The sequence below is a fragment of the Sapajus apella genome, unplaced genomic scaffold (assembly GCF_009761245.1).
Source record: "Sapajus apella isolate SASKATOON/1434 unplaced genomic scaffold, GSC_monkey_1.0 scaffold2, whole genome shotgun sequence".
NCBI classification, from domain to species: Eukaryota; Metazoa; Chordata; class Mammalia; order Primates; family Cebidae; genus Sapajus; species Sapajus apella.
Window position 1 is genome coordinate 14,360,043 of NW_022436942.1, and position 18,679 is coordinate 14,378,721.

The 18,679-nt window shown below is 33.0% G+C and overlaps 1 protein-coding gene across 6 annotated transcripts in view; it reads right to left on the reverse strand.

Annotated features, from left to right (window-relative positions):
• USP15 (ubiquitin specific peptidase 15) overlaps positions 1-18,679 on the reverse strand; it is a 145,911-nt gene that overhangs the window by 33,796 nt on the left and 93,436 nt on the right. For all 6 annotated transcript variants that reach the window (XR_004270618.1, XM_032284471.1, XM_032284484.1 and 3 more), the window contains one exon: positions 13,503-13,647. Coding sequence is in view for 4 of the 6 variants with exons in the window: in XM_032284471.1 (XP_032140362.1) it covers positions 13,503-13,647 (145 nt within the window). In the remaining 2 variants the exon portion in view is untranslated. Of the gene's footprint in view, positions 1-13,502; positions 13,648-18,679 lie in introns of those variants that run through there.

Consider the following 18,679-nt stretch of genomic DNA (forward strand, 5'->3'; position numbering starts at 1 on the left):
GAAACTATTAATACTAGACTATGTCAGAAGTTTTGTCTGATTTTATTATTTTATTTTTAGTAACAGGCTATTCATGAATTTTAAAAATTTATATATTCACTTTATGGGAAGTATGCTAAAACCAAAACCAACATTAAGAAATGTTGGTGCAAGTTATATTTATTTTAAAGAATGGGAGCTTATGAATTTAATTTTAATATTAAATTATTTCCTACCCCATTAATAATTCAAAACTGGCTTACAATGAAATTTAAAATAATTAACTTTAAAAAGTTAATTTAAAAATTTAAAATGCTTAAAAAATTATTTTTCATAAATTCTTGCCTAAAGGCAAGCAAGACAAAGAATTTATGAAAAATGAATGGTTCTTTCCAATTTTGTCTGTGTTCAGTCCCTTGCACATAATATTCAGTAAAGAAACAATTTTGAATAAATGAGTATTAAGAATTGTGTGATTTTATTGATCTTAGTTCTTCTGCAAAGGCATAAAGGAAGGGACAGCGGAATTGTTTTTTAAGCTATTGATTTGTTACACTCTTTAGGAGAAATAAGCCATTTTTGTAATAAAAAAACTTTAATTGTTCAACAAATATTTATTAAGAGATCATTACTTCAAGAATCTCTGTAAATATACAAATAATGCTCTAAAATATTTTTTTTCCACATAATTCACTGTGAAATATTTCAATGAACTATTTCCATGGTGGTGCTTATATGATCCATCAAGCTGTGATTAACATGCCAGCTCAATTCAAGTGTTATCAAATTGACTGCATTTGCAGGACCATATACAGTCCAAGAGTTATTATACATATATAGGTACCTCTCTGATCCTTCACTTGCAAGAAATATATATGATGTGCTATAATTCTTATTAAAATTACTGTGCTCTTTGGGAGTTTAGATAGCTCAGGTCAAATTCCAAATATTTCTGGTAAATAGTTTTTCTAATGCAGTGTTTCTCAAACCATGTGTATAAAAGGACTAATTTAAAAGAATTCTCAAATCACCACAGATTGGTACTTGTGTAAGATACAATAAAAATGAACCGCTAGAAAAATTAAAAACAAACAAAAAAGAAGTCTTGCTTATTATTAAACTTGATATAAAATTACCCTATCAAATTGCTATAGAGAGTTTTGATCACTTCCAATATCTGTGCTTACTTTATTGTTGACCAGAACTATCTTGTCCCTACACATTGTAGGAAATACTGTTCTAATGTGTTTATGACTATCTGGCACTATAACATTGGGGATATAAAAGAAAACCAAAGGTAACCTCCGCTTTCACAATTCTCACCACATAATATGTATTTGTCCAGAAGAAATGGTAGAAGGGGGAAAGTGTGAAAAAGGCAAGTAGGGAAGCATTAACAGTATATACAAAGTTTAGAAACATAATAAATTCTAAGAAAGTAGTGTTGGCTAAAGAGGTGGACAGAATCCAGTTTGAATTTTATCCTTTAGGTGACAGGGCATAGGTTTGAAACACATCATAATCATGTTTGCTTTTTAAAACAATAAATTTGGAAGCAGTATATTCAATGGATTTGAAGAGGACAATAAAGGAACAGAGATGACACAGGCATATTTTGATAGTTCACAAAAAAGATGCTGAAGCACTGAAATTATGTACTAGTAGGAGAGGAAAGGGGAAAATATGTCATATAGAATAAGTAAAATGAACAGGACTTGGGATAAGTCTTAGGTTTTTTTACTTGGGTTACTGGATTATACCTATAAGAAAGTGTAGAAAATAAAATAATCAAGATGTAAGCAGGCATCTTGAGTTTAAGCTACATGCAGTTTATCTTGACAGGAATGTCCATTTAACAGTTACACACTGGAGGGAAATTCAGAAGAGAGAATTATGGATGAGACAAATTTTGGATGTTAGTGTGTAAATGGATGTCAAATTCTCAAAGGTAAAGGGGCTACAAGGAACCCAGGAAACAAGAGGTCAAAGGTGACCTCATCAAAAGGAATTTCTATAGGGTGGTATGATAGTAACAGTAATGATAACAGTATTTAATATTTTTATATGCTTACATGTGCCAAGCACTTCTTAAGCACTTTATCTTCATTTTACAGATGAAGAAACCATGAAGTTTCTTATCCAAGGTCAGAATTAGGATTTGAATCCAGGCAGTCCAGTTCCAAAATCCCTCCTTTGACCTACCGTGCTAAGCAGCTGACAGACTGGTGAGATAAGGACTACTGAATGGGAGATGGAAAAGAAGGGGGAAAGCAAAGATCATCCTTTTCAAGGTCATCATCTCCCTCATTACCTATTTCCCATCTGAAAAAAAGACTTGACTATGTATACATGCTGAAAGGAAGAAAGAAGGTGAAGAGGTGAGGTTAAAGTATAAAACAGAGAGGAAACAAGGGAACAAGTCTCAGGGAAGGTGAAAGAGGTTCCAGGAAGATGGTGGTATCATCACGATGGCAGATATATTTCTGGTATGGTATTACACGATGAGACTACTGTAAGTATAAAAGGAAGCTCACAGTATGTTTTATTCTACTGTTAATATTAAGGATTTCCTTATAAAAAACCAGTAACATTTTTGTCACAAATTTGCTTCATTTTTAAAAACACCTATTGGAAGCCTTCTCCTGGCAAAGTATAGAACATAGCACTTAGAAAAGCCCTGGAAATTATTCATAATGCCTCAATTATGGATCAAATATAGTATGTAACAGAAGCAGTATTATGTGCTATACACCAAATCTGGTATGTAATTCAGGAATTAAGAATAAGCATTATATATTGCTCAAAATATTTTGGTACTCCTTAGAGCGGGCAACGTGTGTGAAAAAGCATCAATAGCTGGCATATAAAAAAAATTAAAAATCAGGTATCAGGAAAAAAAAAATGGTTGGCATCTAAAGGATTCCAATATGTTTTTATTGAGTGTATGAACAATGTGTTTTTGCTGTAGCAAAAGAGATTTCTGATATAGGAATTTCTGAGGCAAAAAAAATGTAGAAACACGTATAAGCTATAATGTTTTAATTTGTACTTCTGGTAATTCTCTGCTATTTTATGACCAAATGAACATATAAGTCATAATGTACAGTAATGTACTCTAACAAATGAAATAAAAATGTGACTCAAATTTCACCTTCTTAGTAAAGCCTCTTATGTTCCAATGACCCTTCTTTCTTTGCTTCCATGACATTTTGCTGATGACGTTTCCTATTATATAACACATTATATCTTACTTATTTAACTGTCTACCGCATTCACTGAAGCATGAACTTCTAGAGGACAAGTACTGTCTTTTAAAATTGTGTATACCAATGTCTAGAACAATGCTTGGCACATAGTAGAGACTTAATGGATGCTTGCTGAGTCAGCTAAATAAATTAGCTATTAAAAACAAGAAAACAAGTTCATTTGCTTTTTATTAATAACTCCTTTGCCTCTTTCTCTTTCCAACTCTAGATAAATCTAGGCATCTGTTTTATGTACCATGTAACTAAACACTGTTGGAAAAAATTTCAAGTGAATACATTTACACCATTCTAAATTGATGACCCCCAATATCAAATGAGAACTCAATACTGCTGAGCAATCTTCTTACCCTTTCACTCTTAGCTAATGATCTAGTCTTGTATTTTGGGGATAATGGAAGCCATCATAAAATCTAGACATTGCTTGCATCAATAATCCCTTCCTTTCCTTCTATTGCAAAAGAACTCTCATTCCTCCATTCAAATGTATTGCAGGGCTTAGTTCTGGGACATCTTTTTTAATAGATGCCCACATTTAGACACAACTATTTCCATGATTTTAAATACGATGTACAACAGGCAGATTTTGATTTCCGGCCTAAGCCTCTGATCTATATTCCACACTAGAATATCCAACTATCTATGATCTATCTGCTTGGATGTTTCACAGATATCATAAACCGAACATGCCTAAAATTAACTCATAATCTCCTCCCAACCCCAAATTTACTTCTCCTATGTTCTTCTTCCTACCACTATGGAATTTTATTAAATGGTTCCATCTATCATTAAGATATATAAGCCAAAACCTGGAGAGACACTTGTTATTCCCTTCACCTTTAATTAATTAGAGTGCCTTCTATATGCCAGACACTATTCCAGGCAATGGAGCTACAACAGTGACTAAAACAAAATCCCTGCACTCAAGGGAGAGAGGGAGCACAGGGTGAGGGTTGGGGGGCGGAGAGAGGGTGTCTGTGTTGGGAGTAGGGGAAGATACACAGATGAGCAAAAGACCCTAAAAGAAATAAAGCGCCAGGCGCGGTGTCTCACGCCTATAATCCCAGCACTTTGGGAGGCCGAGACGGGTGGATCACAAGGTCAAGAGATCGAGACCATCCTGGTCAACATGGTGAAACCCCGTCTCTACTAAAAATACAAAAATTAGCTGGGCATGGTGGTGCACGCTTGTAGTCCCAGCTACTCGGGAGGCTGAGGCAGGAGAATTGCTTGAACCCAGGAGGCGGAGGTTGCGGTGAGCCGAGATCGCGCCCATTGCACTCCAGCCTGGGTAACAAGAGTGAAACTCCGCCTCAAAAAAAAAAAAAAAGAAATAAAGCATGCCAGATGGTTATGAGTACTGTATGGAATGCGGGACAGTCAGTGTTTTTTACAGGATGGCTGGGGAAGGATCTGACTGATATATGATAGAGACCTGATGGAAGTGAGAGAGCAAGGATATAAATATTTAGAGGAAGAACATTATGGGTATAGGAAACTGCAAGTTCAAAGGCCCTAAGGCAGGAACACTGACACGTTGAGAGGTCCAGGGAAGATGGAACAAGATAAGCATGGAGGTAAGTGATATGAAGTAAGCTGGCAGGGGGCCAGATCCTACAGGGCCTTATACTCTGTTTTAAGGACTTTGGCTTTCATTGTGTGAAATGAGAAGGCATTTTGTGTCATCAGCTAAGCAACAGAAAATGACTTTTTTGAAACAGATTGCTGGCTGTTCTTTTAAGGACAGATTGTGGAAGGTAAGGATAGAAGCAAAGAAACCTGCTAGCAGATAAATGCCATAAAACAGGTAAGAAGATGGTAGCCTGAAACCTTTAGTGCCTTTGTAACACATTAAAATCTAAATTCTCCCTATATGATCTGGCTTTTGCCTACTCCATCAAACTCATTTTGTCTCACTCCCCTTCATACATTATTCCACGAACTACTCTTCTGGTTCCTCAAACTTGCCCTTCTTAGTGGCTTTACACATGGTTTTTGGTCCATCTAACTTTACCTGCCAAACTCAAACACATTCTTTGGTCAAAGCTCATGTTACTTTTGGTAAATGAGACACCCAGCCATAATTAGGTGCTCTCCAGGCTCCTGTTGGCACTCTACTTTCTCTTTTTATGATACTTATCATAATGCATGATCAATTTAATATTTTTCTCCCTCATTAGACTGTAAACTCCTTGGAAAGAAACTGTTTTGTTCATCATGGTATAATTAGTGCCTATGAGAGTGCAAGTCACCTAACAGACCTTCTCAATAAATATATGCTGAGTGAATGACTTCACAAGTCATTCATTACTTGAAAAAAATAACCCAGCTTGATCATCTACAATATTCTGAAAATAATCATATTCTGAAAATAATGCTCTGAATAACTTCTGGCTTTTGAAAATCAACTTTGTCATTGAAGGATGAAAAATATCCACTAGTGATACTCAAAAGGAGTACATGAATAGTTTTTAACACTTTGATCATCAAATGAGTGTGTATATAACCTCCTAAGGAAACTGTTTTAAATGGCATAACATTAATGCTACTTAATGAGAGCTTCATGTGTTATGGGGGCCAATCTTTTGAACTAAACATAAAAATATTTTTAATAATTGTGCAACATGTGAATACACTTAGTGTCATCATACATTTAAAATGGTTAAAATGGCAAATTCTGTTATATTTTATCACACACGCACAAAACACAGCATTTTTTATAGGTTGATTGGCATAATTTTGAAAAAATACATTATCTCAAAATGTATTAAATAACAGCGCCTAATAACTTGTCTTAATGAATGGCAAATCAAACTTTCCTTGCCTCAACTTTCTCATTAGTGAAACAGAGATACTTATGCCCTAACTCACAGACTTCTGTGAAGAGAAAATTAAGAAAAAAACATATAAAAAATAACCTGCATTATGCAAAGAAGGGTACTGCTATTAACAGAGGCTGCAGTTTCAATACAGGGCTGTTAATGTTTTAATATGGGTTTATGTGAGAACTAGTAATTGATTTAGATATTATATTAATTGAACAATGGTTTAAGTAACCAACTCACTGACCCTCGCCCTGCCCAAAATAGTATAGTTAATAAGTCACTGTAAAGGAGTAAATGATAATCTTTCAGGAAACATTTTGACATAAAAAAAATGAACTGCTTGATTTTAAGAGAAGTAAATGTGAAATTAGTTTTTTCCTTTCATTTTCTTGGGGGTAGAGAGCAATCTATAGCTCACATTATGGATTATAGATTCTTATGTTTTGCTTTTAATTACAAAAAAATCCTTGAAATAATTATAAAAATTGATACAAGATACTTCAGTCTTATTATATTAATAACTTTTGTTACAAGATATAGTAATTACAATACTATCTAGTAAGTATATTAGTAAATTGGTATTGGCCTTTCCTAGCCAGGATAGTGTAAAACCTTTCTGTATTTTAGAATTAAATGTAATAATTTATAATTCTTTAAAAGAACCTCTCTATTTCTCTAAGATCTGTACTATGTCAGTTTCCTATTACAGAACTAGGGACAGATGAAACACGTACAAATCTGCATTAATTCAGAAACAGAGGCACTAATCCTAGGGAATTTTGCTTATTAACTGAGAAATTAAAGTGACAAATCAAATCTCATGTCTGCATCCGAGATTAAGAAAGGCATGTTTTCATAAGAAATCATTATTAGCCAAGTGACACAAGTGCAGGGCATTCTTTTAGAGATACCATTTCTCCCCTACTTGTGAATACTAATTTTTTACAGAACTATACCATATATGCTCTCTCCCAAAATAATCTATATAAGAATGTAGGTTCTTCTTTCCCACCTCTGTTCTCTCTTTCAAAAAGGAAGTGGTATTCTAGTCCAAAGGGCAAAGTAAAAACACTGCCATTCATATTGAGAAAAATGAATGGTTCTAATGCAAGTAAGGTTGTTTCTAGGTTTTTTTTTTTTTTTTTTTTTTTTTTTTGGCTTTTATCAAAATGGATAGATGACCTGACTGAGTTGTCATCTGATAGAGGATTAAACATATTTTTTGATGACAATTTACTATGTAATTTCTGGCACGTAACATGAAAGGAACTCACATAATTGAGTTTAATATCCTGGATTAGAATGAAAACCTTACCTAGAAAGTAGTAGTTTAAAATTTTTCATTAGCCAATTAGCCACATTCTCAGTTTATGAGAACAAATGCAAGATCCTAAACTATTTTTAAAAAAGTGTTTTGTGTTGCAGAAGTGAGGTTTTTTCTTTTACGATGGAAAGTATGGTAATTTAAATAAAATTAGAGGGTTTCGTGTTAAACTGGACTTCTGAGAAACTGAGTTCCAATAAATGCAAAAAGAGTCTCAAGGTGAGTGTAAGCTAGTTGAAGTAACATAACATAGAAAAAAGAGCTTCAGAAATAACTTTTTCACTGTCTGGCAATGTAATGAAGATCTATCTAGTTTCTTAAAATGTTATGTCTGTGTAGTATTACTTATTCTCTTAAATTAAATCTTTAAAAAGTTTAAATTTTCTACTTAACATACTTCAAAATTCTTGAAATATGTTTTTCCTAATCAACAGATCACAGAAAAAAAAAAGCTGACCTTAAAAATGCTTGAAATCCCAACTCATTTTATATATTATGACAGGAAAGGTAGTGTAACTCCATAAACTGTGATCTTGACCTGTATTAATACTTTTTTATGTGTTTCTTTCTTTTTTTTTTTTTTTTTAAAACCAGACTTTGGCTTTCTAACTGTTCCTCAGAGTCCTAGAATTCCATGAGAAAGTTTTTGAGGCCATTGCGGAAAGTAAAGGAAAGCAGATGGAGTTCTGAGAACTTCACCCAACCAAAGCAATTTTACAATATCTATTTAAATATTGGGGATAATTAAACTTTCCACAATAACTTTAAAAAAAAGGTTTTGATGCTAAACTACAAAACGTTTGAAAATCACAGTATCTTGACTATAAACTTCATAAGGTCAGGATATAAAGCTGTCCTTGGTATCTGCAGGGGATTGGTTGCAGGAACCTCCTCCCCACCTTGGGGATACCAAAATCCACAGATGCTCAAGTTATTGATATAAAATGGTGTTGTAGATAACCTACATACATCTTCCTATAAACTTTAAATCATCTCTAGATTTGTTATAATACCTAATAAAATGTAAATGCTATGTAAATAATTGTTACACTGCATTGTTTTAAAACTCACATTATTTTAAACTGTTATTTTTATTTTAATATTAGTTTTTGAGGCAGAGTTTCACTCTCCTCACCCAGGAGGGAGTGTAATGGCGCAATCTCAACTCATTGCAACCTCTGCCTCCCAGGTTCAAGTGATTCTCCTGTCTCAGCCTCCCAAGTAGCTGAGATTACAGGCGCCGGCCATCACACCCAGGCTAATTTTTGTATTTTTAGTAGAGACGGGGTTTTGCCACATATGCCAGGCTGGTCTCAAACTCCTGACGTCAGGTGATCCACCCGCCTCAGCCTCCCAAAGTGCTGGGATTATAGGCATGAGCCACCGCACCCGGACTAAATTGTTATAATGTTATTTTTTACTGTTTCTTTTTTGGAATATTTTTGATTCACAGTTGGTTGAATCCTTGAATGTAGAATCCACGTACAGAAGAATCGATTGTATGTCCCAAAATATCTCACATATGTGTGACATTCAATGTTGGCTTAATAAATTAAAGCTATATGGCAGTACCATATTGACCAGAAAAAGTCAATATTCATACAATTATATCAGAAAATCTTGAGTACCAATATCATTAAATAATAACAGCAATAATGTTAAATCACACTCAGATTGGTGCTGCTTAGTTTTTAATCATGGGAGGTCAAAAAATTCACTATCTCAAAGCTACTGATGGGCTAAGTATAACCCTCTTACACTAAAAAAGTATACTTTTTACACTCTTTTTTTTTCTTATCAGATGTCAATACTATACCACCTGATGTGCCGAAATGATCACTCAAATTTGGAGGATGCTGAATTAAGAGGTTACATTAAAATTCAAATTATCAGTAGGAATAATATTTGATAATATTTTCTAAAATTCATGACTTGTCTTCAATTTCAAATAAGTTATAGGGAAACTTGAAAAAAGCATAACTGAAGAAACAGTATCTGACAAAACCTATTTAAATAATCCATTCTATTAGTTATCTCTCATGTTTTAAATTTTTGGACCTATGAACTTACACGAGTTTTTGTGAAACAGAAGAGTAAATGCTACTGCTACCATTTTGTACTCCCTCTGACAGTCAATTTTCAGCTCGAGAGCTGACATCTTAATCAATTAAAAATCACATAAGTTTTAATAAAATAAAACTAAAGTCCTAGCTTTTCTAATTCTGGATGTGAACTAAATGCTAAAAGCAGTACAAATAAAAATTCATTTTTCCCTTCTCCAAATTGTCTGAAGAGTTTTATTTTAGATACAGTACAGTTTCCAACTAAATTAAGCTATAGAAATGAAATAATATCTACTGCTTAAAATACTCGTTGCTTTCAACACTATCCCCAACAAGCTACCAATGATCTTCTTCACAGAACTGGGAAAAACCACCTTAAACTTCACATGGAAACAAAAGAGAGCGCACATAGCCAAGTCAATTCTAAGCAAAAAGAACAAAGTGGGAGGCCTCACACTGCCGGACTTCAAGCTATACTACAGTGCTACAGTAATCAAAACAGCATGGTACTGGTACCAAAACAGAGATATAGACCAATGGAACAGAACAGAGGCCTCGGAGGCAACACAACACATCTACAACCATCCAATCTTTGACAAGCCTGCCAAAAACAAGCAATGGGGAAAGGATTCCCTATTTAACAAATGGTGTGAGGAAAACTGGCTAGCCATGTGCAGAAAGTAGAAACTGGACCCCTTCCTGACACCTTACACTAAAATTAACTCCAGATGGATTAAAGACTTAAACATAAGACCTAACACCATAAAAACCCTAGAAGAAAATCTAGGCAAAACCATTCAGGACATAGGCATAGGCAAGGACTTCATGACCAAAACACCAAAAGAATTGGCAACAAAAGCCAAAATACACAAATGGGACATAATCAAACTCCACAGCTTCTGCAGAGCAAAAGAAACAGTCATTAGAGTGAATCGGCAACCAATAGAATGGGAAACAATTTTTGCAGTCTACTCATCTGACAAAGGGCTGATATCCAGAACCTACAAAGAAGTAAAACAGATTTACAAGAAAAAAACAAACAAGCCCATTCAAAAGTGGGCGAAGGATATGAAAAGATACTTTACAAAAGAATACATACATGAGGCCAACAAACATGAAAAAATGCTCATCATCACTGGTCATTAGAGAAATGCAAATCAAAACTACATTGAGATACCATCTCATGCCAGTTAGAATGGCGATCATTAAAAAATCTGGAGATAACAGATGCTGGAGAGGATGTGGAGAAATAGGAACACTTTTACACTGGTGGTGGGACTGTAAATTAGTTCAACCATTGTGGAAGACAGTGTGGTGATTCCTCAAGGACCTAGAAACAGAAATTCCATTTGACCCAGCAATCCCATTACTGGGTATATATCCAAAGGATTATAAATCATTCTACTATAAGGACACATGCATACAAATGTTCATTGCAGCATTGTTTACAATAGCAAAGACCTGGAACCAACCCAAATACCCATTGATGATAGACTAGACAGGGAAAATGTGGCACCTATACACCATGGAATATTATGCAGCCATCAAAAACGATGAGTTTGTGTCCTTTGTAGGGATATGGATAAACCTGGAAACCATCATTCTCAACAAACTGACACAAGAACAGAAAATCAAACACTGCATGTTCTCACTCATAGGCGGGTGCTGAACAATGAGAACACATGGACACAGGGAGGGGAGAATCACACTGGGGTCTGTTGGGGGGAAATAGGGGAGGGACAGCAGGGGGTGGGAAGTTGGGAGAAATGCCAGATATAGGTGATGGGGAGGAAGGCAGCAAATCACACTGCCATGTGTGTACCTATGCAACAATCTTGCATATTCTTCACATGTACCCCAAAACCTAAAATGCAATTAAAAAAAATATAATAAAATGAACAAAACTTAAAAAAAATACTCATTGCTAAAATTTTCATCAAAAAATTTTATGGCTGTTACCATAAAATCATAAACCATCATGCTTATGGCTATGTCGCAGATGAAATGGAACATGTGATGGTAAAACATATTAAGAGGGTCTGCATTAGAGGTATCAATTTATTCTAATAAAAGTTTTGAATAGAAGGAAAAATGAATAAAATGAAGATTCTCACACCTTAAATATAACATGCAAGAAAGCTAAACAGTGCCAAATCTAGCTCAACCTAGCTGGTTAGAAGATTCAATTTTAATACCTCTTTCTTAGAAACTGCAGTTAACCATTTTGATAACAGACATATCAAAGGCACAGAAAACTAGAATGTAGTATTGCTTTAGAAGGAATTTAGTCTGAATGCTGGCCCAAGCCTCCCACGAACGATTAGCATGAACACCAACTCTTGCTCTCTCTTGACAGACTCAAATTTGGAATCCCTATGCTGTTGAAATATTTTATTAATATTTATGAAAAAACACCAAGATTGGTTTTTCATACTAGAAAAAAAAACAAAACTCCAGGGGATATCAAGCCTTTGCAATCAAAGTAATTTTGGCAATTCAAGGATAAAGAGGTATACAAAAATTAATATGACTTGGTGATCTGAGAACAGCATTTTCTGGTACTGGTATAATCACAATTTATATAACACATGTTCCAGAGATAGTCCAACAGATATTGTAATCTGTCTGTCCCACTTCTATCTCTGAAAGCTTAGCACCCATGTACTTTACTTTGTTATTTAATAACTATTAGGATAATAATACATTTTGGCTTTCCCCCTCATCTAGAAAAATAAAGATAAAAATTTAAATTATCTCTATGTTTAACTAGTGCTAGAATTCTTGAAAAACTATTTTGAATAAAGTAATTCACACTACAGTATGAGCAGGATTACTCACTCAAAGGAGATTTAAAGGAAGAATTTATTAACCTATCTGTTTAAGCAGACAGGCCACTTCCCAAGTGGTTCAACTCTAAAGCAAAATACCAGAAACTGACTATGCCCACTCACTTTCTAAAAGGATGCTAACTCCTGGCCTATAGCGTATGACAGATTCTAATTTCCAAGAATGCTATAAAGACAATGGTTAATTTAGGAAACAGCTGTATGAACGACGATGTACAAAAAGATTCACTTAGAATGCTGAATGGTGAAGAGTCATCCTTTTCTCAGATAGTGAGCAAGATGTCTAATAATGTCCTTATCAATCTATACCCTGCATTTAATCTATATCTTTGGAGGCTGCCTCCTGGGCATAGATTAAGCAAAAAAATATAAATAGAGAATAAAAAAGTTTAGACTTTAAAAATTCAGAATTCACAAAAGAGACTGACCCATTTTTTAACTTTAAAAAAAAAAGTTAAAATTCAAATATCAAAAACGGCTTGCCATTATTCTGAGCTTTTATAAACATATACATCTATAAAAGGGGAATAACCAGCCCAAATCTTATACACAGTAACAGTGATATTAAAAAATATATCTCTGTCATTACTTCAGAATCACTCAAAGACATAAATATTTAACAAGTTAAGTTGAAAGAGGATATAGACTAGAGCAGAAAGAAAAGAGAAGCTCCAAGGAAAGAAAAAGGGGGTTGGGGGTCGGGGCGGGGGGAAGGCAGTGATCTCTTATATCCCCAAATCAAAAGACCTTTAAGGGAAAGTGATTTGTTAAAATATGTATACAAAGAGAGGTTCTTAAGATTTCCCTTTTTAAAATTTTAATTTCCGATTAAGACCAAAAAAAAAAAAAAAAACCAAAAAAGGCAACAGACTTCTATTGAATAAAGGGGAGAGCTCACTAGCTTTTTTGCATTCTTTTTTTCCCTTTCTTGGACAGCAAGTTTTCTGTTTGGTATTATGTTTTTGCAAGAAGTGATGTTTAATCTTGTACCTTATGTTAATCAATCACATTACCTAATTGAGAAACATTTATTCTACTACCAGTAGTAGAATGAATGAATCAAATACATATGTTTAAATCTTCCATAAAAAATGAACTTTCCAAATGTACTACTCATGTTCTGGCATGAAAAACTCAACTCTATCTTCTTGTATTATAGATTTCCATGAAACGACAGTTTCACTTTGTTTACAAAGACCTACCTGAATAGCTGAGTTCATGAAACACGTATTTCCCAAGTTACTTAAACCACAGAGGCCTGGCTGTTCATTGTTTCTTCCAGGTTCTGAATAATCATAGTTCTTATAAGCAGTATATGATGGGAGACAGTAATTTGAGTTTTTCACACTGGAAGAAAAAAATATTTTTCATAATGCAGCCAATTATATTACAACATAGTTAAAATAAAGAGTACTATAGGCCTATTTATGAGATATGTGGTTGATCATTAAATTTCTTTTATAAAGCACTCATTTCAGATACTTTAAAAATGTGAACCTTAAACAAAATAACCCACCCTGAATTAAGATATTCCTTATCCAGTCAACAAAATAACTATCATATACCACACCAATCAATACAAACCACTATTGTATCTTTCTACCTTTGATTAACTGGAGCAGCTTTACAGCTTGCTCCATTCCCCATTGCTCCATCAAATTTAAAACATTCAGATTTTAAACAATATCTGCAGCAACAAGTCACCTCCTTTATGACCCTTTTGCATTCTGCTACTGTAATAGAGTAAAAATGATAGAAACAATAAGAGTTATGCTTTAGTTACTGGTAAGAGAAGAGATTTCCAAGGCCACTGTGACATCACTGTTCTGAAGCACTGAAGATTCTATTTAGAGTTTCTAAGCTAGACCAGCAAAAACTAATATTTAAATGCAGAAAAAAGCCTGGGTGAACAGGAATGCAAAAATAATTCAAAGCAAGTATATCCCAGTGTTATTTGCCTTTTCTTTCTTCTAGTTTCTCAGACCAATGTAGTTTATTTAATTAGATAAATATAACCTCAACGTAATTTAAATGTTAATATTAAAAAACTCTATAATATTCTAAAAGTTACAAAATCAGGATAATTTTTAGAAAGAAGAAAATAAATTAAATGATCTCTCTTCCTTTTGCATATAATAAAAAATAGTCTTGTGAAAAAGAATGGACTCTTTCTTATTTTTCAATAGGTTATCTTATAAAATATGCATGATGAATATTTCAGATATAATTCTAAAGCATGCTTTCAATCTTTTTTTATTCATTAGAAAAAACCTGAATGAGAAGATCTTTGCTAAAAGCAAATGATGCTATAAATAAAACACCTTTATAAAAGAACATGATAAATCAGTATCTCTAGCAATTCACAACTGGCTTCAATTTATCCCTGGTAATATTCTTTTTTAAGTAGTTTTTTCTTATAATTTCAAACACTTCACTTCATTATTCCATATACTACACTCTCACTTTATTATTATAAGAGTTTATGTGAACTATACTACTACCTGTTCTAACAAAGTCTTCAGTAAACACAGACACCAAATAGGTAAAACACACAAAACCAAACCAACCTAAAATTATACATACAGTGTTAGCCTATGAATGTTTCTGTGTTTTTTTAAAAAAAAAACACTCCTTTTTCCTACAAACAAAAATAACCTAACTCCTCAACTCTCAAAAAACAATCCACGCTGAGATAAAAACAGAAGGGGCCTAAGAAATGTAAGATTGATAATTCAAATTCAGAATTGCTAGACTTATAGCTACTTACTTGTCTTAAACTAAAACAAACAAAACATAAAAAATTCATGAAACTTTTTATGGGAAATCATTAGCCTTATGATTCACATTTTATTTTATATTCCTAGTAACTAAAAAAGTACAAAGCATCTATTAGCGATTTTAAGTATTTTCACTCATAATTGGATTACTGAATCTAACTTTGCATACACGCAACAAAAAGCTGAAGTACAAAAAAAAGATCTTGTTATTCTTTTATTACTGTAAGTGGGGCTAAAAATGAAGATCTTCGGTGTATTATTTTAAAAAATGCAAGGCTTGCATGTTCTACACATTCTACATATTACTGAGAAAAAAGACCTCTGGCTGTATAATTACAGTAAAATTCAAGCAGTCGGAACACACAGGAAAGTATGCTCAAATGCATGCTCATGCACGCGTCTGCGCGCGTGCGCGCACACACATGCACACACACAAACGTGTGAAAAGACTAAAAGCACATTTACATGCTCATTCCGTAAGTATATATTCAGATATCCTGTCTCTCCCCACATGTAACTTTTTAAAGGGATGCTGGAAGCTCTACTCTTCTGTGCAGCAACATGATGGAATTCGATGGGACAGAAATTCCTATTTACTGAGAAATGAACAAAGCACTTATTTGCTAAGCAGTTTTGTTTTGTTTTTAAAAAAGTCTGAATCCCTAAATAATATTTACATTTAAATGACAGAGAAAGTATAAACTTTGCTCAAAAACTGAGATAGCCTAGATGCTCAAAAATAATAATGAAAACCAATGAATTTAAGATACTTTAATATTATCTTGATTGGTCACTTACAATCCACGATATGTGTGCTCTAAATGAAATATTAAGGTTTGTCATGGAAAATATCAAAACTAGAATTTATATAATTCAAAATATATATGAAAACCTGGGCCCTAAAGATAGCCTCTAGTATCTTTCATGACTATGTCTACTAGTTATTTCGTAACAATCTTAAGCTAGTCATCATCTTTTAAGGCTATGCTACTTTGCAAAAATAAATTTACAGTAACGGGAATTTTAATACTACATTATATTAATTCTGTATATCTACCCTTCTTTAATAAAAATAAACTAAAAATGCAAAATTTTTTGGTAAAATTGAACCTTATCCTTCTATAAAAATGGATTGACTTTTAAAACTAGCACTGACACCTGACATTATAAATATGTAATTTAATCCTCATAATTATAATTATGCCCATTTTGCAGTTAATGAAATGATGATTTTAGCTAACAAATTTATTAAGAGCCAGATGGCTAGCTCTAGTAGTTTCTAAAATTCACAGTTTCTGTTCATGGCTCAATCTCATACAGGTAATCATTTTCATTAAATTAAAAAAAAAGATTTAAATGAATTAACAGAAAAACAGAAATGTGCTCTGTATTTAGAATGTCCAATTCAGACAATAAACAGATTAAAAATACTTTTTAAAGGCGGTGCTAATAATATATTAAAGCAAATACAGCAGGGCAGAAAAATGCAGGTTACAGAACTATTACCAGAAAGACAATTTGAGATACTTAAAAATGTACTTAAATTGAGGCAAAACCAAATACTCCAGGGACTAACAGGTAAAATTGTGACAGAAGGTAAACAAACTATATTATATTAACAGATTTTTCATAATATTAGTTTTTAATAAAAACATATTAAACTTAAATGATATAATTCCAACTATACTGTATTATTTGGAATTATTTTATAATGATATTCTTGTTTCTCGAAATGAAAATTTTGTATCTCAGAAATGTATCAGTGTAGGGTTAAATCTTGAATGTGTAAATAAATTTCATATGAGCTTGTGTATTGTAATTATTGATTTTAATATATTACTTATACTTGTAGACTATTTCCACATACATGAATTTTCAAAAACATACTTAATCCAAAAGGTCATTACCTATTTTACATACTTTTAAATAAACTCTGCTATTTCTATCTGAAGTCTTTCCACAAGCTGAATGGAAATGCAAGAAATAAATTTTATGTAAAATTGTTTAAATGTGATGGAATTCAAGTTTTTTAAGATAAAAAAAACTTTCCATTTTATGAATGCTTAAGTTCTGTTCCTTACAAAGACAGGCAATCCATACATCAAAGTACTTTTAAGCTCAAAATGGTCACAGCATCATGGTACCTCAATGACTATTTGCCATTAAAATTCCCTAATATGACAGGACTATTTTAATGTCTGAATTAAAAAAAAAAAAAAAAAAGCTAAAAATATAAGGCAGTCATATGATAGAATCACTGAAACTTAAGATTATAATTCTCTTAACAGTTTCTGTAGTCAGAGGTTTTGAGAGTATACTGTCACACGTTTACTATAAAAGTGCAAACAGAACAAAACCAGAAACCAGACCACATATACCAATATGGTAATTCTGGTAAAAATAGAGTATACATTCAATATAGTCTATATACAATGTTAAAAATCTCTCCAAAGAATGACTGTAAATACCTGTACATGAATTATTTTATAGTAAATATAGGAGCCATCTGCAATGAGTAAATCATAAGTAGCATTTTATCTACTAGGAAAAAATGACTTTTGATAAGTTTACTTAAAGCTCTCATATAATGCAAACTGAATTACAAGGGGTTATTTTCACCTTCTTTTTTTGGCCTGCAGACATACATTTTTAAATAGAAGAGAACATACTACAGTGTAATATTGAATATTTAGCATCTTCAGTATTTTAGTATTACACTATGATGTAATATTATTCAACATAGTGCACATATCTTTTTATGAATAACTGAAATAAGAATGTGAATGTTTTAAATCTTTCTGATTCATATTGGTAAACTATTTTGTTAGGAAAATTATTCTAATACTCCAAACACTCAAAATCCTTATAAGAATATATATCATTGTTGATTTTTTCCCCATATGACTGAGGTAGGGGAAAGCAAACGGGGTTTTTCATGGTTTTAATTTATATATCTCTAATGAGTATTGAGTGTGAAAATTTAAAATATTTATCCCAGGTGAGAAAGGTGGCTCATGCCTATAATCTCAGCACTTGGGAGGCTGAGGCAGGAGGACTGCCTGAGCCCAGGAGTTCGAGACCAGCATGGGCAACACAGAGGGATTATCTCTATGAAAATTAAAAAAAAAAAAAAATTAGCCCGGTATGGTGGTATGTGCTGTAGTCCTAGCTACTCAAGAGGCTAAGGTGGGAGGATCACTTGAGCCTGGGAGGTCAAGGGTGCAGTAAGCTGTGATTTTGACAATGCACTTCAACCTGGGTGACAAAGTGAAACCCTACCTCAAAAAAAAAAAAAAAAAAAGTTTATCCCTTATTTAATTCTTTTACTTTTACTGCCCAGTGTTTCCAAGACTGTCTTAGAAAATTTCCAATTTTTATGAGTTTGATATATTAAGAATATATAACCTTTATCACTTGTAGCAAGTATTGTTTTCCATTTATTTGTCCTTTTTTAATATGCTTAACAATTATCTTGGATTTAAAATTCCAGAGAGAAATTCTCAGGCATGAGCCAATTTTCTCAACAATATTTCCTGGATAATCTGCCCATTTCTATTAGTCTACAATGCCTCCTGATCACAATAAATTCTTTTTATACAAAG